Here is a 25837-nt window from a genome sequence, read left to right on the forward strand (position 1 = left end):
TCCAGTCACTTCAATGGAAATTTTTTGTGTTGAGAGAAGTACTGATTGAGATAAGGAAAAGAGTAGTCATTCCTGCAGTCTGAAGATAATTTAACTGACGTGTCCACATGAATATAGTATGGCTGGATTAACTTTGAAAATGGATTTTCCCTTCTGAGTGGATCATTGATTTCACAATCTTTATCAGAGAATCTAAGATTTGGAACAACTGCTCAGATCTTCCTACACATTCTTAAGAGCTTCTTTAGATGAGAGAGGCAATGGGTTGAAGGCTCTTTATTTGTTCCTAGTGAGTGAATAAAATTCACCAAGTTTGTCAACTTCAATACTGGTACCTTTTCCTTTATGCTGAACTAGTCCAAGGATGATGGAGAAAGTTTGCCCTCGTCCACTGATGACGTGGGTGATCTATCAGCTCTTCCGAAGTCAAAGCTCACCAAGAAACTCCTTTTAATGGCTTTTCCCTTTCTGGTCACACATCACCCCCTTTTATCCAATCAAAAGAGCGTGTTGCAGAGAGTGATCTGGCTGACAGCCTAAGCATGTCAGAGGTTGCACTGTGCAGGGGGAAAAAGAGACAGTGCTACTGTGATGGAATTTAGCACCTTATTAGAATCTTAGAGTTTATGGAGGTCTGGTGAGAGGCTGGTTAGGGCTAGAAAAAAGGTTTGTGAGAAAAATCTAAACAACATGGGATCACTAATACCCTCAGTTTCTGAGCCTGCCAAGTGCTGGACAATGGGAGGAGGAAGAGGGTCCAAGGCTTTCAACAGGGTTTGGGAACCAACCACCACTTGCCATGGAGATGGTGACAGCATCATAGGACCTCCTTTCTAACTGCTGAGATAAAGGCAGAAAATTCATCAGTACTGATGGAGGAGCAGGTATTCACATGTGAGAATTAGCAACACAGATCTAAAAAGCAATTCTATCTTTTATCCTAAAAGGAAACTGCACACTTCATACACGTAAGAGATGAAACTCTTTTAAAGAATTCATAGCCCTGCAGTTTGAACTGCAGGGGTGTGAAATGCAATGTTCGCTAGTATACTGCGCTGTAACTCCCCTGTGTGGTTTTCAAGCAATGCAATGTTTTCTAGTATTTATTTTATCAGAGTCCAGACAGGTTATTTTCAAGCAATAACTACAGAAACTGCCTTACTCTAGGTGGAAAATTTGACCCAGAATAAAATGTTTATAGTTCAAGATGGAATTCCTTCTGGAATTTTTTTTCTTTCCTTTTTTCTTTTTTTAAACAAACTTCAAGAATGTTGCATGCTTGTACTTTTCTGCACTTTGCTGACTTCACTGATTTTGCCAATGCACAAACAGAAAAGAGAGGTTAGTTTGAAGCTCTCTTAGAAAGACAGAGGGGAGAAAAACTAATTGTTTGCCAAAAAGTGTATTTTTGAACTTCTGAAAGGGCAACACTTAATTTTAAAGACACAGGAAGAAAATTTAAAGAGTCAAAAAATAAAATACGGTACTTGCTCTTATAGGCATATGAATATTTAAACAGTGTAAAATCACGCAACAAAGAGTGGAAACAACTATGGCTAAGAAGTTTAATTATTCTGTAGACCGGGGTCGCCTACGCAGTGCCCGCGGGGGCCATGGCGCCCGTCGGGGCATCCATGTGCGCCCGCCTACTGGCCGCTGGAAAAGCAACTGATGAAATGCTGCCAAGAAGCGGCAACATCAAGAAGCACTACCGCCAAAATTCGGCAGCATTTCGGCGGTGATGCCACTTGATGCTGCTGCTTCACAGGGGCATTTCGGTGGCGACGCCTTTTGACCGTTGCAGCTTCACGGCGGCTGCTTGTCTGGCGGCCACGGTCCTTGGCGGGTAGTCGTCCGGTGCCCTCCCCACGGAAAAGGTGTAGACCAACAACATGTAGGTGTTACTTTTAGGTTCTATCAAGTTATACATATGTTGTATTCATAATGTAATTGGTTACCGTTTTATCCCTGAGTCGTTCTCCGTGGATAAGAAAATCAGCACAGCTGTTCTCTTCTTGATGAATGACTTTGAAGACCGTAACGCAGCTTAGTCCACCCCCTCCAAGTGGTAACCATCCACCACTTGAGTCATCCCGGGTCATCACCACAGCTCGCACTCTTGCATAACTATTACTGAAAGAGATGCAACATGAACAAATTAGTTTTTCCATAGACACAAAATGGCTGAGCACCCAATCTTATTTGAAATACCACGACCACATTAATAAAAATAAATGTCTGTTAAGTGCTTTCTGTTTTCCCAACAGTCAACCGAAAAGAGAGCAGACGCTACAACCTGGAAATCTGCCCAATATTAAACTAACTTTTAACATGCTTTTATTTTAAATCTAACTTAAAAAAATTGTTTTGTAAGCCTCTCCTTTTCCTTGGGCACTTTTGATATAATTTCTTGTTGTGGTAAATATCTGGTGATCAGAGAAATCTTACCAACCAACATTAGCCTTCAGTAAAGATACAAATGGATTTAGAAACCATATATTTAATGGTCTAACTATATCTAGGAAGCATCGGCTTCTGACTGAAGATTAATTATGAAGTGAGTCAGGTTTCCACTATCAGTTGTACAGAAAAGTAAACAAATGAGAAGGGCTTGATCCTGCTCCCACTGAAATCAGATTAGGAGCAGGCCCTAAGCTAAGAAACCTGTTTTTTCCCCCGTTTGCTTTACAACTATATGTTTTCACCAGTTCCATAAGTTATATTCTTTAAGCAATAAATACATAAATACATAAATAAAATAAATAATAAAAGAAGCATATATACTACAGGGTCCTATGAATAAAGAAAATCTTAACTGACGACAATAGATATTTCTGCTGATTGAACTATGTAATTTTTACGAACACCTACAATTACTTCTTGTACCGAAGTGGCATTTTTAAGAGAGTACTAGACTTATTTTAGGACCATTTGCTCCCAACATCATCTTTTCTGTTTGATACATGATGGAATTTACTTGCATTTTACATAGCTCTTTTGAAATACTGTAAAGCAGAGAAATCTAAAAATTGGTTTATTTAAAAAAAAGTGTGCTATATTATTTCTTCAAAAGTCTCTGCCAACTCGTTTTGGTTTTTTGTTTTTAAAAAATGGAAATGCTAGTTTGTGACTTCCAATTTGCAACTTGTTGTGTTTAAAAAAATTAAAGAGAGCACATGGTTAACCCAGGAACTTGTGTGATCGTGCCCTCTGCACAATCATTTATGCACTTTAGAAAAAGCAATCCACTATTTTACAAGAAATGAGGACCATATGTTTGGCTTACACTGGGTTTCAGAAATCAAGTTTGCAAAGTTACGCCACCTGAGTGATGTTATATGAACTATAAGAATTGAACTAGAAATTTACAAAAAGATATCTATACAAGAGTACTATTTATAATCAAATGCATCTTTTTGGGATGTGGGAGAATGTTTTATTTCACAAATGGTTACATTTTAACACATTAGGAATTTCTGATATTCCATGCTGATCTTTTCAAAACCTTTTAACACACCAGAAGTCCTTGTTGGGCTTTCTTGGTTTAACTTGTAATTCAAATAAATAAAATAAGCATTATGATGTAAACATCTAATGATCAAATACATAAAGTTGTGCAAATGGGGCTGTACAAACTGGAAAATGAAAAAAAAGTACACAAGAACATTTTAGCCTATGGGTGACAAATGAAATATAAGTTGTTCACCGAACCTATGTCTTTCATCGCTAAAAACTGTAGCTAAAGTAAACATTTGCTGTGGTCTGTGTAATGACACCAATGGGAGCCATTTTAGTACCATTATCAATTAGCAGCCTCTCCTTCACCAGGGACATCCCAAAACGCATGAAGGAAGTACTGCCATGCACTCACTCATTCTTATATTCCCAGAAGCAGCCAGATAACCAAGTATGAGTCTCAAACTTAATTTTTCACAGTGCAGTATTACTGCAAGTCTAATAATTGGTCTCAGATCTATATTAAGAGAATTTCAGTTGTAAAGACAAGATCTTAAAGTGTCTGCTTATACATTTAAAATCCATTTGCTTCAGACTTTTCTTGGTCACTGCTCCCTTGACAGCATATAAGCTGCTCCTTCTGAAGGAAATCAAGGATATTAGGGCTTCCCTGTGAATAAGGGAAAAAACAGTGTGCAATGCCACAATCTTGTCTGACAAAATATTACATTTCTGCTCTCTTCCACCAGGCCAACTTCAAATTTAATGTAAGGAAACTGAAGTTCACAAACCAGCAGAATACAGTACCTAGAGAGGTTTCAGAACTAAAGTTCAGTACTTCTCTTTGTATGTTAACAGAAGTATTGCTACTTCCACAGGCTTCTGTACTTTTACTATATCCCCAAATACAATTTACAGAAATATAGAACTTCCTTTTGTCCAAGAGCTCTCCAAGTTACAGTAACACCATCTTCACATTTAACCTTATGCTTAATTGTACCATCTAATCAAGTATATTGAACTATGACAACATTCAAACCATAGACATTTTCATCAACTACTGTGAAATCCATTTATACAACTGATAAAGGCCAATTAGTGCAAGATTCCAAAATAAAAAGTCCCAACACAAATAAAGATGGTACACTACATTAACAACCCCTTCATACTAAAATGATGAAAACTTCTCATCCAAACATCAAAGGATGAAAAACTAGGGCTGTCAAATGATTAAAAAAAATTGTGATAAAAAAAAATCGCACTGTTAAACAATAATTTAAATTCATTATAAATATTTTTGGATATTTTTCTACATTTTCAAATATATTTATTTCAATTACAACACAGACTACAAAGTGTAAAGTATTCACTTTATTTTTATTACAAATATTTGCACTGTAATAAAGATAAACAAAAGAAATAGTAATTTTTTTTCAGTTTACCTCATACAAGTACTGTAATGCAATCTCTTTATTGTGAAAGTGCATTATGTGGGGAAAGGGGGGGGGGGCGGAAATTAGAGGTAGGACCCCGTAAATGGAAACAAACTTGTCTGTCTTAGCGATTGGCTGAACAAGAAGTAGGACTGAGTGGACTTGTAGGCACTAAAGTTTTACATGTTTTATTTCTGAGTACAGTTAAGTAACAAAAACAAATCTATATTTTTAAGTTGCACTGCAACAACCAAAAGGTTAATTTTTCAGTATCTTTTGCGAATACAGCAGAGATCGCTCTAACTTTTATGCCATTGGAGCTATTAGTCCCTAAAATCTCTAACACTTCACATGTTGATGTGCCCTAGAACTCAATCTACACTTGGGAATTTTAGGAACAAATTCCTACTGGGTGCTACCACTGGCTTCTGTAGACAAGATTCCAAGATCTTTCAGAATTACCACCACTGAGTCAATTAAACCTGTGACATAACATTTTTAAACAACTGTCAAAGGTTTAATTGGCATAGTGGCAAACAGAACTGGAAGTCTCTACTTAGTCTCACAAGAGCTATCACAAAAACAGCTGAAAAGGGGTAGCAGCCTTACAAAGTCTTTTCTAAAACTCCCTAGTGTGACCCTAAAGTCAAAGATCAGTTTACATCAATTATGAACATAAAAATTACACCTACAAGGACTGGATGCCCTAGGTAAGAAGAGAAGAATGCAGTTATCTGAAAGAACACCGAGCTACAGTTTGTGAATGAAATAGAAAAGGTTATCCGACAGTATAACTATACTCCCCTTGGCACTAGATTAAAAGCTACTAGTTTCCACAGAGTATCGGATCTGTAACCTATCTGCTGTACACCCATTAAACTGAAAACAAAATTTGTTTTAATAAGGCACATCAGACATTTATAAAATGTCTTGAGTTCTAACTGGATAAAAGGTCTATGAGGTCTGATGGCAAAGCAGCATCCTTCATTAGCAGTATAAGATACTTCTGAAATTACGTTTGAAACAAAAGATAGCAGGGAATAACTAGCATGTCAAACGTAACTATTAATGGGCAACAACAATGCAGATATAAACCCTGAAATCCCAGCCTGATCAAACCTTATAAAAAATGGTTCCTTACCTTTCGTAACTTGTTATTCGAGATGTGTTGCTTATGTCCATTCCAAGTAGGTGTGCGCACCACATGCATGATCATGGGAAGGTTTTTCCCTAGCGGTACCCGTCGGGTCAGCTGTCGAGCCCCCTGCAGTGGCGCCTTCATGGCTGGGTACATATGTCCCTGCCAACCCATCACCTCTTCAGTTCCTTCTTGCCAGATACTCCGACATAGGGGAGGCAGATGGGTCTTAGAACAGAGATGAGCAACACATGTCAAAACAACAGTTACGAAAGATAGGGAACCATTTTTCTTTGAGTGATTGCTCATGTCAATTCCAAGTAGGTGACTCCCAAGCAATCCCCCGGAGGAGGGGTCGGAGTTCACCGAGTTGCAGACTGTAGCACAGCTCTACCAAATGCAGCATTGTCTCTAGCCCGCTGCATGATGGTGTAGTGTGACATAAAGGTATGAAGAGACAACCATGTCGCCTCCCTGAAGACATCCTGAATGGGGACCTGTGCCAGAAATGCTGCAGATGAAGCTTGCATTCTCATGGAGTGCACCATCAATGTTGGGGCTGGTATCTTTGCAAGGTCGTAGCACGTGTTGATACAGGCCGTAATCCAAAAAGAGATTTGTTGGGATGAGACCGGCAGTCCTTTCATTTTCTCAGCAATGGCAATGAAGAGTTGTGTCGACTTCTTGAATGGCTTTGTCCACTCAATATAAAAAGCCAGCGCCCGTCTAACATTTAGGGAATGGAGCCTGCATTCTTGGTCATTAGTATGTGGCTTCGGGAAGAATGCTGGTAAAAAGATGTCCTGATTTGCGTGAAATGGTGAAACAACCTTAGGGACAAAGGCCAGGTGTGGCCGCAATTGTACCTTGTCTTTATAAAACACTGTATAAGGAGGCTCAGACATTAAAGCTTTGGCCTGGTCCCCACTAACCCCCCACTTCGGACTAAGGTACGCAAATTCAGCTACGTTAATAACGTAGCTGAATTCGAAGTACCTTAGTCCGAACTTACCGCGGGTCCAGACGCGGCAGGGAGGCTCCCCCGTCGATGCCGCGTACTCCTCTCGCCAAGCTGGAGTACCGGCGTCGACGGCGAGCACTTCCAGGATCGATCCAGGATCGATTGATCGTGTCTAAGCCAGACGCGATCAATCGATCCCAGAACATCGATTGCCTGCCGCCGGACCCTCCGGTAAGTGTAGACGTACCCTTTGAGCTCAGACATTCTTCTGGCTGACATTATAGCCACAAAAACCACCACTTTACAAGAGAGATAAAGCAGAGAACATATTGCTAGAGGTTCGAAAGGAGAACTCATGAGCCTTAAGAGGACCAGGTTAAGGTCCCAGGGGGCACCAGTTGCCACACCTAGGGGTACAGTCTGTCTAGCCCCTTAAGGAAGCATCCAAACATAGCAAATACCAACTGCCCCGCTGCATGTGGGTGGAAAGCGGAAATAGCTGCTAGGTGCACCTGGATTGATGAGACTGCCAGCTCATGCTGCTTTAAGTAGAGTAAGTAGTCCAGTGTAAAAGGGATTGAGGACTGCAGCGGAGGGGTGCCCTTCTGTGCAGACCAAATAGAGAACCTTTTCCACTTGACTACATAAGTGGCTTTCAACTGCCAAGGAGAACTTCCCCAATCAAATCAGAGCACTGGTGCTCTAGTGGGTTTAGCCATGGATTTTTCACGCGGTGAGGTGGCGAGACTGCAGGTTGGGTTGCTGAAGGTGGCCGTGGGTCCTGTGTGATGAAATCTGGAATCAGGGGCAATGTCATGGGCATGTCCACCGAGAGGTTCAACAGCATGGAGAACCAATGTTGGCGGTGCCACGCTGACACTATGAGAATCAGCAAAGCCTTGTCCTGCCGGACCTTGAGGAGGACCTTGTGGATAAGAGGGAATGGCAGGCATGCACGCACGCATACAGCAGGCGCCCCATCCATGAAAGGATAAAGGCATACGTGATTGAGCCGGGGCTATGATTCAGGAAAGAGCAGACCTGCTGGCACTTCCTATTGCTTCGTGTCGTGAGATCCCTACCTCAGGAAGATGCTGCTGACGACGCCCAGTCGGAGAGGTTTGGAAAAAGGTACGCCCACACAGACTGACTGTGAATCGAGCCACCACCGGAGGGACTCAAGAGCCCGAGGAGAAAGCATGAGCACCAGACTGTCCTGATGGTCCAGATTTGGGCTGTAGGCTTGGACCAGCCACACCTGGAGGGGATGGAGGCTGCAGCCTTGCGTGTTGCATATGGCAGTGTGCACTTACGCTCGAGTAATTTTAGGCAGTTTCTAGCAATCGTGGTGGGGATCCAGTGGAGACCTTTTATGATGGTCTCCATGGCTAGAAAACGAGACTCTGACAGGAATGCCCTGGCCCTGGGTGGAGTCCAGGAGAGCCCCAATGAATTCTATTGTTTGAGTGGGACCCAGAGTCGACTTTGCCACATTGAGGATGAGACATGAGGAACGTTGTCCGTACCAGGCTCACAAGTTCCTCCACCTGGGTTTGGGACCAGCCCTTGATGAGCTAGTCGTCTAGATATGGGAAGACTTGCACCCGACACTTTTGAAGGAAGGCCGCCGCGACCGCCATGCACTTGGTGAACACCCAAGGCACCGTTGATAAGCCCAAGGAGAGGACCATGAATTGATAATGTGTGCCACTGACCACAAATAGTAGAAATTGTCTGTGGGAAGGGATTATGGAGGTGTGGAAGCCCTTCAAGTCGAGGGTGCGTACCAGTACCTGGATTCAGAGAGGTAATGATGGAGGCCAGGGAGACCATGAGGAACTTCAGTTTTTTCGTGAATTTGTTGAGGTTTCACGGGTCTAAAATGGGTCTGAGCCCGTGTTTGGCCTTGGGGATTAAGAAGTAGCGGGAGTAGAATCCCCTGCCCCTAAACTCCAGAGGAACCTCCTTTACACCCCCAGCTGTAGGAGCGTTTGCACCTCCTGCACTAACAGTTGCTTGGAAGAAGTGTCCCTGAAGAGGTACAGGGAGGGTGAGTGGGAGGGCAGGAGGGAACAGAATTGGAGAGAATACTGCAATTCTTCAGTGCTCAGGACCCAAATGATTTGAGGTTATTTGAGCCCAGGCATGGGACAGACAGTTCACAAGGGAGGGGAAAGATCCGGGTATTGAACTGGTGCTCCGTCTTGGGGCAAACCTTCAAAAGTTTGGCTCTAAGTCCAAGGTCTGCTTAGCCGAGCCCTTCCCTTGGCCGGAGGAGGACTGAGATAAGCACCTCCTTCTGCCCCACTTCCTACTGTAGTCCTGTTTAGGAGGGGCAGGGTAGAATTGTTGGGCAGTCTGGGGCTCAAATGCCTTTCTTTGTGGGGCTGGTGTGTGCAGTCCCAAAGACTTGAGGGTCACCTGCGAGTCCTTAAGGTTATGCAGCCTTGAGTCTGTCTGTTCAGCAAAGAAGCTGGAGCAGTCGAAGTGCAGGTCCTGAATTGTGTTCTGGACCTCATGCAGGAGCCCTGAGGCCAAGAGCTGCATCTCATAGCTATGGCCGTGCCCATAGTGTGGGTGGCCAAGTCAGCTCAGTCCAGGGCGGCCTGAAGAGAGATCCTGGCAACCACTTTTCCCTCCTCCAGAACCGCTCCAAACTCCGAGCGGCAGTCAGCTGGGAGTAATTCCTGGAATTCGGCCAGAGAGCTCCAGGAATTATAAGCATAGCGGCTCAGGACCGCTTGCTGATTCGCTATGTGAAGCTGGACCCCCTGGTGGAGTAGACTTTCCGACTGAAGAGGTCCAGCTTCTTAGTGTCCTTGGATTTGGGGGTAGGCCCCGGTTGCCCCAGCGCTCTTTGTGGTTTGCTGCCTCCACCACCAGGGTCCCCAGAGGTGCTCATACCCCTTAGAAGGCACAAAGTATTCACATTCTGCACCCTTGGCTATCAGCGGAACAGAGGTGGGTGTGTGCCACAGAGCCTTGGTGGTATTCTGTATGGTTTTGATGAGGGGCAGAGCCACCCTAGAGGGCCCTTCAGGGGCCAGTATATCCACCATGGGATCCGTATCCTCAGAGACCTACTCTGCATGCAAGTTCAGGTTCTGGGCCACCCTCCTGAGCAGGTCTTGATGGGTCCCGATGTCCATAGCGGGAAGAGTGGTGGAGGTGCCCGCTACCACTTCATCTAGGGAGGACGAGGAGGATGTCCTCGGAGGCACGGTGTCCTCTTGCCCCTCCGGCCATTGGGGATCCCCTTGAGAGGTGCAGGAAATGACACTAGCACCCAGTGCCACAGCTGCTTCAGTGCGGACGTCCTTATCAGCCTGGGCTTGTGCATCCCTACCCCAGGGAGGCTCCTGGGCTACAGACATGGCCGATGGAGGGATTAGTGCCTCCGACACGGACCTGGAACCCAGACCCTGGACTTGGCCATAGGCCGATGGTGTCCAGAAGGGCCACTGTGTCGGTCCCTGCCACTGCGGTGGCCAGGACATTACAAGCACTGGCTGCCCTTCATCTTGCCTAGGGCAGTGACGAGAGCGGTGCCGGCTCTGCCTGGAAGCATAGGAGTCCGCCTCCGACTCCGAGGAGAAGTCTGAATCTGACCAGGGCGGTGCAGATCTTTTTTTCTTGTGAAGCACCAGCGACTGTGAGCAGTGCCTCGCACTACAGCTGGTCCTCGGTGCCAGGGAATGGCAGTGTCATGGCCCTTTAGATGAGTCCTTCCTTGGTGCTGAGTCCAGCGCGCTGCACACTGAAGCACCTGGCACTGGTTTGGAAGCTGCCTGGGGCGGTTGGGGTTGAAGAGCTGACTCCATTAGAAGACGCTTTAAGCAAAAGTCCCACTCCTTAGTTATGGGCTTAAAACCCTTGCAGATTTTACACCTGTCAGACTGGTGTCCCTCTCCGAGACACTTTAGATAGGAATCGGGTGGGTCTCCCTTTGGCGTGGGCTTCAGGCAGGACCTGCACGGCTTGAAGTCCTGAGACCGAGGCATGCCCCAGTCCCCAGGACGGGAACAAAGCAGTGTGTCTGTGTGGGGTAACCCCCAACTAAAACTTAACTATAACTTTCAAACTATTTACAGAAAGAAAGGGAGAGTCCACTAGGGAATCTCTTGCTAATGCAAGAGAAAGCTGCTCCAACCATCACCACTGGCGGTAAGAAGGAACTAAAAAGGCGGTGGGTTGGCAGGGACCTATATACACGGCCATGAAGGCGCCACTCCAGGGGGCTCCACAGCTGACCTGATGGGTACCACTAGGGAAAAATCTTCCGACGATCGTGCATGCGGCGCGCACAAACCTACTTGGAATTGTCATGAGCAATCACTCGAAGAAGAATTTCAGTTAACATATACAGCTAGAACTCTCACCCTAGATAATAGACATTTTAAAAAAATGTTTGGTTTCGGATATTATGTAAATAGTTATATTATAGTAATGCCCCAAATCGGGGTTGTTGTCCTAATGTAATGGATGCTGTACAAAAACATAGAAAAGATGCATCCCTGCCCTGAAGAGCTGTTACGTTTTTTCGGTTTAGCAGCTGATAATTTTCAAATAGTTAAACTACTATTACACTTTTTCCTTGAATGTGTGAAACAGATATCTATACCATGTGAACTCTTTCAGATAATAGATGCATCCTTACAGAACTGTAAGGTCAGCACGTCTTTTTTTTTTTTTTTAATTATTACTTTGTACATTTGTTTACAATCACTAGATCTGCGGTCCTACATACTTGTGATACTAAGCCACTGGAATGCATTACTAAACATTAACGGAGTTCTCCCTTCTTCCATCAGCATTGCAAAAGTTTAAGAGCCTACTTCCATGCAATTTCACAGAAAGAAAAACACACCACCTTTCAGTTTCTACAGTATTCCACTTTTGAAACTACCAGTACCAATATTCCATTCTCACATTCAGCATCGCTATCCTTTTATTTAGCCTCAAATTGGAAATGTAACTCAAAGAAATAGTGATCACATCTGAAATTACACTGTGAACCTATGGGTAGAGCAACTACCCTGTGCATATTATTATAACTCATGAAAAATATTTTTCAGCATTTTAAAACTATAAAGTCACCTCCAAAAATTGGATCCACAATTGGAATTACTAACTTTAATGCATGTGACACTGGCTACCATCTAGGATTTTGTTTATTTTTTTAAAATATGTAAATACTTCCCCCTAATTTGTTTCAATATTACTAAACTTTCTATTTGGAAGTATGTAACTAAAATGTCTTAACAAAATTAATTTTTTGTATATATAGCTAACATAGTACAAGATGAATTCCCATAAATCCATGGTCAATATATTATGGCAAAGATAGTTGTTACATTGGCTAAGCAGTCAATTTGTCAGGGAAAAAAAATCAATTTGTGCAATGGAGTGTCTAACAGATTGATGCATTTTCACTATGTTGGAAGAGGAGAGAAAAGAGATTTTTATATTATAAAAGTCTATGTGCCAACTACAGGACACTATACAAAAAAAAAAACAACTCTGCCATGCTCTAGGTTGGCAGGTCAGAGTGAGCTCTTCCTGGATCCACACTCCCTACCTCAGGTTGGTGCTTTGTAAGCCTGTTTTAAGGTGTTTTTTTTTGGGGGGGGGGGGGGGAGAGAGGGCAATATAAAATGCTTGTGTTTGCTCTTTGGGAGAGACCTCAAGAGCTATTCTTCTGACACTTCGAGTACCTGATATCAAAACAGGAGAGCACTTTATGATTGCAAACAGACAGGGCAGAGGAGACTTTATGTATATAGAATTAGAAACAAGATAAAAATGTGTGGATTACATAAAGGGTATTGTACTAACACCAAAATAAAGTCAGACAAATCTACTGTTTAAGTTAGGTGAATATCTGTACTTGTAACAGGGTGCTAGTCCTTCGAGCACATGTGTGGAATGGGATGTTTGCTTTAGGTATGTAGCCCTTTGAAAATGGAGTTTTGGGAGTGGCAGCCTCCAGGTGGAGGACATGACTAAGTCCTAATGGAGATGCCACTTTTATCAGCAAATAGACTTTGTCAGGGTAGCTGCATCTTCCCAAAGCCTTTTGCTGGCCTAGCTATGTTAGTTACTGATGTGATTCCTATTTTCCCCCTTCCCCAAGACACATTCCTAACTGACAAAGCTATGCTGGCAAAATTTTTAAGTGTAAACACAGCCTGAGAAGAGTCCTGTGACCACAGGATGAAAGCAAGACCGCTGCTATAGAAGAGGCAGCCTACTCTCAAGTAAGGGAGAAACCAGAGTCTTGGCAAGACCTGGGGAAGTGGGGCTCCGGACAGCAACCAGGCCTGGGAAATGGAGTCCACGAGCCAGACCAGATCCAAGAATTCTTAGAAGGGAGTACAGAAAGAAACCCGAGAAAGGGTTAGGATAAAGGGCCTAAGAGGAAGGCCAGGTGATAAGAACAGGAAATACCTCCAAATGTTGCAGATGGACAAGGCTGAAGTGGAGGACTGCTTCATTATTTAGGGTCTTGAGGCTGGAGAGCCCCACACCTTGGGGCAGAAAGGACTCAGCCTGGAGGGAAGGACTAATTGTGAAACTGCTGACCAGTGAAGGAACTGTTTTCATCTTGCAAAACCAGGAGAACTGTTTGTTGTGTTGTACCTTAATAAATCAGACACCAGGAAAGGAGATTTTACTCCAAAATGCATTGTGTAAGAGTTCTGAGGCATGAATGACTACTTATTCTATTCCCAGACAGTGTAACATACTTATCACGTTTTCTTGAATTTTATTAATAATGATTCCTTGAAAGCAAACTGAGCAAGATCACTAGACCTAGGTTTTCCTTATTTAAAAATTATGTAGATTTGATACTCTGAGTATAAAAATGCTTTAGTGCTCTTCAGCTCCCAACCTCCCACTTGACATATTAGAAGCCCTTACAGGATGCCCTACAACAAAACACCGTTAGGTGCATGATAAATGGAGAATTGGTAAGAAACTGATCTGAATTCAAGAGATTATTATAGACAGCAACTAGGCATTTAAAAAATATGAAAAATATTTTGACAGTGTCCTTTTAGTAAAAACTATTTCTTATTCAGTGTGTGTGTGTGTGTGTGTGTGTGTGTGTGTGTGTGTGTGTGTGTGTGTGTGTGTGTGTGTGTGTGTGTGAGAGAGAAGATGGTTTTAGCAGTTATTACTTTTCCCCCCCACAAGGCGTGTTTAAAATGGTAACCATTTAGAAGCTTCAATCACTAGAACATACTCAGAAGCCACCTCCAGCAAGAGAGTAAAAAAAACCAACCAAACAAATAAAATAAAAGCTAAAACTCATCATTTAGGACACAGTAGTACACCTCTACCTCTATATAACGTTGTCCTCAGGAGCCAAAAAAATCTTACCGTGTTATAGGTGAAACTGTGTTATATTGAACTTGCTTTGTTCCACCGGAGTGCGCAGCCCCGCCTCCCCTCCCCCCGGAGCACTGCTTTACTGCGTTATATCCGAATTTGTGTTATATCGGGTCATGTTATCTCGAGGTAGAGGTGTAACTACAAGGGCAAATGTACTAAAAGCCAAGTATTTATGTTTGAAGCAGAGTCTTTTTCTGTTCATTATACTTCTAATGTCCTCTGAGAATTTGTTCACCCTGCTGTGCCCAATTCAAAGCCTTCCTAAAACCCACTTCCTGTTATAAAGCCTAGAAGTAGAGGAGAATGTATTCCCAACTCACAATTTTATTGGCACTCTAGCACCTTTTGGGTGTTGTTGTTTTTTTTTTAAACCTGTCTCCTGAAAAGACGAAAGGCTGCCAACTCACAAGTTTTCCATTCTTCAAACTAGTCACCATCTCCAATTGGGGCTGAAGCCAGCACAATGGCTACCATTTCTCTACAGTCTATCTGCATGCGGAAGTGATGCTATCCTTAATAAAACTGACTGCCACCTCCCACTGTTTTCAATGAGATTGAAGCCATGCCCACAGGCAAAATGGACTTCCACTCTGGTTCAAAGGGCTAGACAGGACACAGGATCTTTGAGGAGCAGCAGAGATACTGTGAAGGTGGATATGGAGAGTGAGGGCGAGCAGGCAACTGTAGGGAACTGAAGGTGGATTTAGTGATTGCAGGGGGTGGCAGGAGAGAAATGAGGGGAGTGCTGTCCAGTCTCAAGCAACGTGTGAGCAGAGAAGGGGTAGAGGGTGTCAGGGAAGTGTTACTTTTTGAAAAAGACTAAACCAATCCCATATTGTTTTTATTGTGACATTATCACTTATATGAATGAATAAGTTCTTTATATGTATATGGAATTCATCAATAAAAAGGTAATGAGTTTTATTTGAGAGTGTAAACCAGGGGTTCTCAACTGGGGGTCGGCACCTCTGAGGGGATCGCAAGGTTCTTACATGGGTGGTCACGAGCTGTCAGCCTCCATCCCAAACCCTATTTTGCCTCCAGCATTTATAATGGTGTTAAATATATAAAAAAAGCATTTTTAATTGATGGGGGCGTTACATTCAGAGGCTTGCAATGTGAAAGGGGTCACCAGTAAACATGGGCGGCTCTAGCTTTTTTGCCGCCCCAAGCACGGCAGGCAGGCTGCCTTCGGCGGCATGCCTGCGGGAGGTCCCCGGTCCTGCAGATTCGGCGGCATGCCTGCGGGAGGTCCAACGGTCCCGTGGCTTCGGCATACCCGCCGTTGAATTGCCACCGAATCCACAGGACCAGCAGACCTCCCGCAGGCAAGCCACTGAAGGCTGCCTGACTGCTGCCCTCGCAGGGACCGGCAGGGCGCCCCCCATGGCTTGCAGCCCCAGGCACGTGCTCGGAGTGCTGGTGCCTGGAGCAGCCGCTGCCAATAAAAAAGTTTGAGAATCACTAGTGTAAACCATCATGCATTAATTAGGTTGGCAGTTCTCAAACTATTTACCATCCAGCCCTTTTTTTAAGGAAAGGAAATAAACTAGAAGGGGAGAAAGTCAAGACAATGTTAGGAAATGGATAGCAGTTCTCCTATCTGAGGTGTGAGGAGAGGGTAAGAAGTTTCCATCTGAGTAGCCAGGGAGAGGCATGCATTTGTGTGTGCGTTAAAGGTTGACTTTTCAACCTAAAATTATCACACACATTGGCAGAGGACCATAGAGGAAAGTTAAAAAGTCAAAAGACACTTAAAAACTATGATTTTATGTTTTTTTAAATCTCATTATTTTGGGGTCCAATCTCATCAGTTTTGAGGAGTCTGTCCACCTCATGATGTCTGATGTCCTAAGGTTGGTAGGACTGTCTACCAAGAAATAAGAACCTGTAACAAGAAAACTGAACCATCAGGATGTATATTACAACTAAAAACTATACTAAAAGGAATATTAAGGTTGCAAAATTAAACACTCAAAGTTAGAAAATGCCAGAATTAAGGTTGGTCACACAACCTTATTTCAGCTCCCCTGTTTGGATACAGTTTTAATCACATACCATTTCCCCCCACAGAACCCTTGTCTCATTCAGTTACTGAATATTTATTTTTATCCTCCACATTCAATGTGTTGCTCCAGTCCTGATTTAACACTCAACACCCAAACCTAGCACTGAATACAAAGTTATTCATTTTTTTCTGGGATGTTTCTGTGGTACTCTCACTAGCAGTTAACTTATCCTTACAACACCCCTGTGAGATTAGGTGGTACTATCATCCCCATTTAAAACAGTTGGAGAATTGAGGCTCAAAGATTAAGGCCACAATTCTCAAAACTCTCCACTAATTTTGGATGTGTAACTTGGAATCTAGGGCCTGATTTTTCAGAGTACTTAGCATACTTTATATGTTCAAAACAGAGCTCCCATTTACTTAGTTGCAGGCTTTGGGTGTAATTTACTAATTAAAAAAACAAAAGTGAGAAACAGAAATTCTATCATGTTGAACATGGGCACACAAGATTTTTTTTCCCTAACCTCATTCTTGAAAAACAGCTGAGTGGTTGTAGCTGAAACTTAGAAAGAGTAAAATAAAATAAAAAAGCCTGAGGCAGACACTCTATATGGGACAATTCAGCTCAAACAAGTAAAGTTTGCCAAAGCTATAAGCAACCGAGAGAACAGGATCTTATAATGGAAAGTGTTGGAAAACCATAAATATAGCAGGTGATACCAGTTGTGTCTGTAAAACTATTGGTTACTGAACAAAAAAAAAGCTAAAATGCCAAAAACCTTATTGCCATCTTTGCCCCTTACACCATTTACCTGTCTGCCTGATCCTTACTTGCTGTGCCACATCAAGTCAAAACTGTACACTTTTAGGAGCAGAGACCATATTGCCACTGGTGAGGTGCCTCCACCAGAATGCTTGGAAAAAGACAAGAAAACCAAAAGAAAGTTTTACAAGACCTTTTAAATAAAAACAGCACTAGAACAGTTTGATATTTTGTCTAGCAGCAGGATGAAGTCTGAAAACACCAACATTTACAAGGAAGACAGGCTTTGTAACTTTTTCAGCCAATTCACCAACCTGAGGACAAGTACAGGTATGTATCCTAAGGCAGACTTAACTGAATCTTAGATGACCTGACACTTTAGTAAGTTGGCACCTCCAGGGTATGTGAGTGCAGTAAGACCACACACAGAGTAAGGTACTAGTCATCTTGGTTAAGGATGGCAGAAAAATCACCCTCAGTGTGCACACTGAGGTGTGGACATGTTTGGAACAAAATGACTTGTTGATTAATTCTTGACAAATCAAATAAGACTGGGCTACCTAAAATAACTAAGTAGACCATAGTAACATTTTATGTGGAAGTATGGCTGCTAAGAATTCATGCCACCCTCCACTCATTAAAGTTTTCAAACAAAGTACCTTTGTGCCGTCTCCTATGCTGCCCCTCATGCTTGAAACTCTGTAAACATCCAGAAAGCTACTTCATTATCATCCTTCACATTCCTAACTTTGCTGTGATGCCTTAAAATCCATACCCCCACCACCACCGCACACTTGGCAATGGTGAGCGGTCTCTGATGTGCTTAGACCACTACCTATCTTGCCAACCAGTACTGTCTTACTGTTTCCTTGTACTCCTCTCTGTCTGTAGACATTGTCTCTTGTCTTTTACTTAGATGTAAGCTCTTTGGAGCAGGGAACTTCCTTTTGTTCTGTCTTTGTGCAGCAGCTAGCACAATGGGGTTCCCAGCACTATGGAAACACTACTAACAACAACATGCCAGATCCACTTCCTCACATGGGTTGTGAAGCTCTAAAGCCGGCAATACCACAGAGGCAGGTTGCAGCTAGGATGCACAAGTGGTCTCTGCATCCCAGTGCCTCCAACTCTGTGGCAGCTCCTTCCACAATAAGTGTCTGGCATATTTAGTTAGACCAACTGCAGAATCACCGACAAACTCCACCACACTTTCTCCCCAAGGAAAAATGGCAGTCCAGCCCTCAATCCTTCAATTTACACCTAAATTCAATAAGCTTACTCTTAACTCAAACAGTTCCATATGAAGTAGAGAATCACAGAATTAAGGTAGTTAGAGCCTACCTTTCGTTTAAACCTACCTTTCCACTTATATCTGTTTACAAAGTCCATATAATTCTTTGTTTCCCTTCCCACATGGGTTGGGTGGGAAATGCAGGCAGAAACACATCAAATCAAGTAGTCCTGAGCAAATACATAACTAAATAAAACAGAGAAAAGAATTTTCATTTAAAAAAAAAAAATCAGTGTCAATCTCTAAATGGGCTATGAACTTTGTGTATAAGTTGTATTATGGATTATAAAAAGTATGCTGAACAAAAATGTACTATCAGGTGCCTTAAAACCCTGTATTATTACAGTGAAGTTTGTGTCAATATTTGCATTATAAAGATTGACTTCTAAAAAGAGTTAAGTTGGGTATATAAATTTGCTCCTAAAATGAAACTCAGTAATTAAGAGTTTTAGCGAAAGCTATTTAAAACTCTCTCTCGCTATATATATATATATATCCCCATCATTTTAGATATTTGTATTAGTAACTAGTAAATGTTAGTTCTGTCAAATGATTAAAAATAATCACAATTAATCACGAGATTAAAAATAATCACGATTAATCACAGTTTTAATCTCAGTGTTAAACAATAACCGAATACCATTTCTTTAAATATTTTGGGGTGTTTTCTACCTTTTCAAATATACTGATATCGGTTACTACACAGAATACCAAGTGTACAGTGCTCATTTTACATTATTTTTATTACAAATATTTGCATTGTAAAGAAAGATAAAAGAAACAGTATTTTTCAATTCACTTCATATAGATACTGTAGTGCTATTTCTTTATCGTAAAAGTGCATTACAGGGTGGGGAATTACAGGTAGGACCCCATAAATGTAAACAAACTTGTTTGTCTTCACGATTGGCTGAAGAAGTAGGACTGATGGGACTTGTAGGCTCTAAAGTTTTACATTTTTTATTTTTGAGTGCAGTTATGCAACAAACAGATATACATTTGTAAGTTTCACTTTCATGATAAAGAGATTGCACTACGATACTTGCATGAGATTAATTGAAATTACAGTGCAAATATTTGTAATTAAAATAATATAATAAAGTGAGCACTGTACTTTGTATTCTGTGTTGTAATTAAAATCAATATATTTGAAAATGTAGAAAAGGATCCAAAAATATTTATAATAAATTTAAATTGGTATTCTATTATTGTTTAACAGTGCGATTAAAATGGCAATTAATCATGATTAATTTGTTTTGAGTTAATTGCAATTAATTGACAGCCCTAGTAAATTTATTAGTTTCAAAACAAAGAAATGACTTTGTCCCTTAAATGTGGGCTACTAGCTTGCAATCTTTCATTACATTTTCTTTTCAAACAGCAAAAATATTTAAAGGGACAGTATGCAAGTTAGATTCAAATTTTGATCTAGCTTAAAAAACCCTATGAAATCTAAATACCAATTTTAAATCCACCACTCAGTGAATAAAGAGAAGCTACACAATAATTAGCATGCAAGGCCTCCTATACTGATTTGCATTAGCTGTTCAGCTATTTTCACAACTGCATACCTTTCAGTAGAGAGACTATAATGAGGCATACAGACTAACAAAAGGAAATTGCACAGGCTTCTATTTAAGCAGTCCTTAAAAGAAGAGAGGAACTGTACGATGCAGGGTTGTTTTAATGGTTTTGCAGTCGGTCACTGGTAAGAATCCAGATAAAATCAGTAGGGACCAGAAATGATTTTTAAGTAGCCTATGTGCAACTTCATGATTCATATTTCTACAATCCCAGTCATAATTAGCACTGTTCTTGGCAGTCTCAAATGCCAGTGATTGAAAGGAAATGGTGACAACTATGCTCTGAATACTCCCTCTAATTCAGAGAGTTGAGGAACACTGGCAGGATATTGTAAGGAGAGCCTTTGACAGCTACCACTTAATTTTAACTCCTGTGTGGCTAGGCAACTTTGTTTCCAACTACTGCCAAGCTATTATCTTTCACAAGGACCAAGTTATGGAAGTTAGGTAAGGGTTTCAAGTGGGTGTGCATAAATGAAGAAAACCCACAACAAAACAGTAAACATATCTTAATTCAAACGAATTAACTGTAATGGAACATTATTTGCTGCTGGTCCATGTAGTCCAGCAGCAGCCAAACATCAGAAAAAGTTGAGAACTTCCTCATCAGTTGTGCAAAAGCGCAAAATTAATAGTGCAGTATTATTTTTGGGGAGATATTTTCTTCTTGAACAAAGATAACATCCATGAAGCTGAGTATATTATTCTGAACTTGCATGCATACAATATTAGTTGGCATAATCATCCACCCTGTTTAAAAAAAAAAAAAAAAAAGCAACTGCAAGGGGGATCCACCGTGTATACATTTTTACATATCCTTATTTTGACAACAGCAAAGTGTTACAAACAGAGATCATGAGATGGTTTGTTATGCCTATATCTTTTTGCTTCCTCTTTGGACTTGAAAGAAAGAAAGAAAGAAAGAAAGAAAGAAAGAAAGATTACACTTATTAAAAACAAAGGTTGGGTGAAATTAGCTGACAGAAATTCTGAAGAGGGATTCAAAAGGAAGCAGGTTGAGGCTATATGGCATACAGGGTCAAACAGTCTGCTCCAGGAAGTGGGCTCAGCATGAGAGAATGCAAACTCCACATTAGGTAGCTGTTTTGCTTAGTTGGTGATGTATCCAAGTTAGCAAGTACCATCTAATATAGGTGGTGAAACCTCACCTACAGTTTAAGAAGAATGGGACTTTTGCACTGTTAGCAGAAGTAGGGAGTTTCTTGCTGCAATTCGATTTAAGTTACACAGTTTTATAAGACAATATAAAAACTAGCAAATTCTAAGATATGTTTAACTAGTTTTCTATTAGTCAATTTACTTCTTAAACAGGATGGATAAAATCAATTATTTTTAAAAAAGTCAACAAGTCTATTTGATCTAAAATGAAATTTTAGTTAAATAAAAACCACTTATTTTTTATTAAAAAAAATCATTTGAAATTATGGCAACCTATGTTAAATCCAAAATTATAATCTATTAAAATAAAAAAAAATATTAAATAGTACCTATTTGCTGCCAAGTTTTAAAGAAAAGTCAAATCACTGAGCTGGTGGAAGTCATTGGCTAAGGACCTGGAAACAAGTTTAGCACTTCAACAAACTAGCTTTTGACAGCAGCTTCTGCAGGGGCTGAGAGGATATTTTCTTCTTTTCTGTTTATTCAACTTGTTCCAGTTTATTCAACTAGTTCAATTTAGTGACTAGTTCATTGGTTTTTTGTTTGTTTGTTTTTTTCAAACACCACACACAATTGGAAGCTGAAAAGGCAGAAAAACTTGTCTTCATCTTCCAATCTAAGAATAAAAACTAGGGGTGACAGGATGAGAAAGACTAGTTCTAAAATTCTGAAGGACATGGTGACCAGAAACAAGCACTTCAATTCACTACCTACAGAGAATACTTCCTTTGTTTAGTAAATCCAATCATATTTTCCATTTAAAACTATGTTTTGATCATTTCTTCTTATGTATCTATGCATTTAAGGTAGTTTAAAAAATAATAATTAACCACCTGGTTTTGTGCATTAATTGAATGTGAATTTCCATCCAAATATAGCTTGACAAAAATCACAAGTAAAAAATTAATCCTCATCTTCTCAATAAGAAATGCATCCGTTCACCATCTTCTAACATAACAAAAAACATGCAAAAATTAAAAATCTGAATGTTAAGCTATAAATAAATACATACATTGTTTAAATAAATATGTATAGATATAAGGCATTCTCCTGGTTAGCAAAAAGAAATGTAGTGTAAAGTGTATATTTATTAAGTGTAAAGGCTACATTTAGTTACAAATCAACATGTTTTAATGGTTACCAACCAATGAAAATGACGCTTGCTGTAGGAAAACAGCTAAAAAGCACAAGTGCAAAACAAGATTGAAACGGTTTACTTAAATCATGGTTAAATCAATCCAAGCTATTACATTTCTACTTATCATACATAATATTTACAAAATAAGGGACCTTATTCAAGCAGTGGAAGTGGATATACATTAGTCTCCCTCTTCATGACCACATAATTCTGTCTTCCCACATCTATGTAGCTGCCATAACCTAGAGAAATTGCCTCTCACGTGATTTTTGATACTGTCTTAAAAAAAAAAAATCTCCAACAGAGTTTTAGAAGCAGAGACCTTGCCTACAGAAAGATAGACACACTATCCAGTTTGTCATTCTGCATATTTAATTCCTAACTGCAGCTGTAGATGGTATAGACCAAGGAATAAAAATCCAAACAGGGCATAGCAGCAGCATGTTTACTCTTGCCTCTTTTCCCCCTCCAGGATCAGAGATACTTTCTCTAACCATGAGCCACAGATTGCAAGTGTGGGACTAATATTAACCTCCTGTAGATCATCTTTGATATTAGGTGAACAATCACTCTTCTGTGTTACTAAAAATGCCAACAGAATCCAGCTAGGATTTCTTTGATTGTAATGCCTGAATAATCCCACTCATTGAGGAAAGTGGAAGTTATAAAAAACTGGTGTACTATCAGAAGCAATGCTACCACCATCATCAGGATTTTATTAAGAGTGCTCGGAGCTGAGACCAGAACAAATGTCAAGTGTGTACTACTCCAAGTGGAGTGTTTTAAAGATGACCATTCAATACCTCTAGTAACATTCACATAAGCATCTTGTAAATTTACAGGCATAAAATTCCTCATACCGATTTAAGAAGCTAGGATAGATATTTACAACTTCATTTTTAAGTTCTGGCTGTGGACAAAGGGTCACCTATTTTGGGTCCAAGACAAGCCATCTTTCTCCCGTCTTTTTTCAACCATGAAAGTAACAATGTATTTGCCAAGTAAGAACGGCTGTACTAGAAATATAATTCTTATATCGAGGAGATAATACTGCTTTTGAGTACAGTGGAGGAAACATCAAAGTCACCATTCTTCAAAGGGAAGGAAGAAGAGCTATGAAATATTCCCTAGACACAAAACTCATCTATATAATTCAGGGAGCATGGGGTGAGGTCCCAGAGGATTGAAGAAGGGCAAACATAGTACCTACTTTTAAAAAGGGGAACAAATTGGACTCAGTGAATTATAGACCAATCAGCCTAACTTTGATACCTCGAAAGATACTGGAACAAATTATTAAACAATCAATTTGTAAGCATCTAGAGATCATTAGGTTATCAGGAACAGCCATCATGGATTTGTCAAGAGTAAGTCATACCAAACCAACCTAATTTCCTTGTTTGACAGAGTTACTGGTTTAGTGGATACGGGGGAAGTAAACCGAATCTTGATTTTAGTAAGCTTTGATACAGTCCCACATGATATTCTCATAAATAAATTAGGGAAATTTGGTTTCAATTAAGTTACTACAAGGTGGATGTACAGCTTGTTGAAAGGCCATACTCAGATTATCATACTCAAAGAATATCAATGGTTCACTGTCAAATTGGGAGGCGTATCTAGTGGGGTTCTGCAGAGGTCTGACCTGGGTCTGGTACTATTCAATACTTTCATTAGCGATTTGAATAATGGAGTAGCAAGTATTCTTATAAAATTTGTGGATGACAAAAAGCCTGGGGCAGGGCGGGGGGATTGCAAGCACTTTGGAGGACAGGATTAGATTCCAAATGACTTGACAAATCGAAGAATTATCTGAAGTCAACAAGATGAAATTCAGTAAAAACAAATGCCAGGTACTTCACTTAGGAAGAAAAAAAAATTCAGATGCACAACTACAAAGTGAGGAATAAATGGTTAGGTGGCAGTACTGTTGAAAAAGATCTGGGAATTACAGCAGATCATAAACTGAGTCAGTAATGTGAATTGCAGTTGCAAAAAAGGCTAATATTCTGAGGTGTATTAATAGGAGTATCATAAGACAGACATGGGAGGTATTTGTCCTGCTTTACTTGGCACTGGTGAGGCCTCAGCTGGAGTACTGTGTCCAATTCTGGGTGCCACATGTTAAGAAAGATGTGAATAAACCAGAGACAGTCCATAAAAGGTTTAGAAAACCGGATTTCTGAGGAAAAGTTCAACTAATGGGACATGCTTAGTCTTGAGAAAAGAAAAGTGAGGGGGGACTTGATAATAGGCACCAAATATGTTAAGGGCTGTTACAAAGAGGACAAGGATCAATTGTTCTCCACGTCCACTGAAGGTAGGATAAGGCGCACCGAGGAATGTTCAAGGGGAAACAGCAGGGCCTGGACCAGCCCACACAAGTGGAGGGGAGAGAGCACCACCCAGCCCCACTCTGCTCTGGCCACACCCCAAGCCTCGACCCCTGTCCACAGCTCCGTTCCTGGCCCTGCTTCCACCCCCAGCCCCGTCCATGTTTCCCCCTTGCCCAGGAGCCGCAGCCCCGCTTCCGACCTTGGCTCTGGGTGGGGCATGACTCTGAAAAGTTTGGGGACCAATGGTCTAGGTTTACTTGGCCCTGCCACAGTGCAGGTGGCTGGACTCAACCTCTCAAAGTCCCTTTCTGCCCTACATTTCTATAAGAAGATTCCAAGATTGTCACGGTGTGTCAACCTGAAGCTTACAATGTCTGCTGAGTCAATGCAAAGTGACGGAAACAGCTACAACCCTGGTTGAGAGATCTTTTTGTTTAGAGTATCAGCAGGTTCAACTTCACTGGGATTCACAGTCTGTTATCCATTTTTCAAGCTCTCAGCCATTTTGACTTTATGAATTTCACACGAGTGGTGTACAGCTATAGCAGGGCATGTATTTATGCCATACCAAGAGTCTTAAACCATTGTGATACCAGAGGTAACTCAACCAATCACCACACTTACTTTACAGCTAATATCAGGAAGACTGCACAGATGGTTGATTATTTGGCCCAACAGCCACCACCCCTTTGGGATGGCATGGGCTTTCAACTGATAATACAAACACAATTCTCATCCATTCCTCCCAATACTATAAAAGCCTCCCTTTTCTGACAAAATGTTTGAAAAGACAGCAAGTGAACAGAGAAAAAATCCTTTCCTGACATTTTGGGATGTTGGAGTTATAATCCAGTTTATGGAAAAAGTCGTTCATCCTTATTTTGTCTGTATTTTAATGTACATATTCTGCCTACAAAGCTTGGTGGCCAACATGGCCTCCACTCTGGGACATTTAAACTAAGCATTGTGTGAAAAGTATTAATGAGTCCTCAGTATAAAAAGGCAACCTTTAAATAAATAGGGCTTAGGTCCTCCTTAACTTCTTTATGATGAAAGGTTTTTATCAACAGAAGAAGTTCCCCACATCTCATCCTCAACTGTTTGTTACATTAGAAATTCAGATCTGGTCTATCCTGGGAGACTAACATGACTC

At 41.1% G+C, this 25837-nt stretch overlaps 1 protein-coding gene across 6 annotated transcripts in view; it reads right to left on the reverse strand.

Annotated features, from left to right (window-relative positions):
* Positions 1-25837, reverse strand: part of SPRED1 (sprouty related EVH1 domain containing 1) — a 103773-nt gene that overhangs the window by 49419 nt on the left and 28517 nt on the right. The window contains exons 2-5 of one of the 6 annotated variants that reach the window (XM_065593231.1): positions 22044-22158; positions 18516-18634; positions 17207-17308; positions 1959-2133 (exon numbers count right to left, since the gene is read on the reverse strand). In XM_065593231.1, coding sequence (XP_065449303.1) covers positions 1959-2102 — 144 coding nt within the window. In that variant the 5' untranslated portion in view covers positions 2103-2133; positions 17207-17308; positions 18516-18634; positions 22044-22158. Of the gene's footprint in view, positions 1-1958; positions 2134-13435; positions 13605-17206; positions 17309-18515; positions 18635-22043; positions 22159-25837 lie in introns of those variants that run through there. The other 5 variants (XM_065593230.1, XM_065593232.1, XM_065593229.1 and 2 more) reach the window with 5 other exon arrangements.

Source organism: Chrysemys picta, chromosome 4 (genome assembly GCF_011386835.1).
Source record: "Chrysemys picta bellii isolate R12L10 chromosome 4, ASM1138683v2, whole genome shotgun sequence".
Lineage (NCBI taxonomy): Eukaryota > Metazoa > Chordata > Testudines > Emydidae > Chrysemys > Chrysemys picta.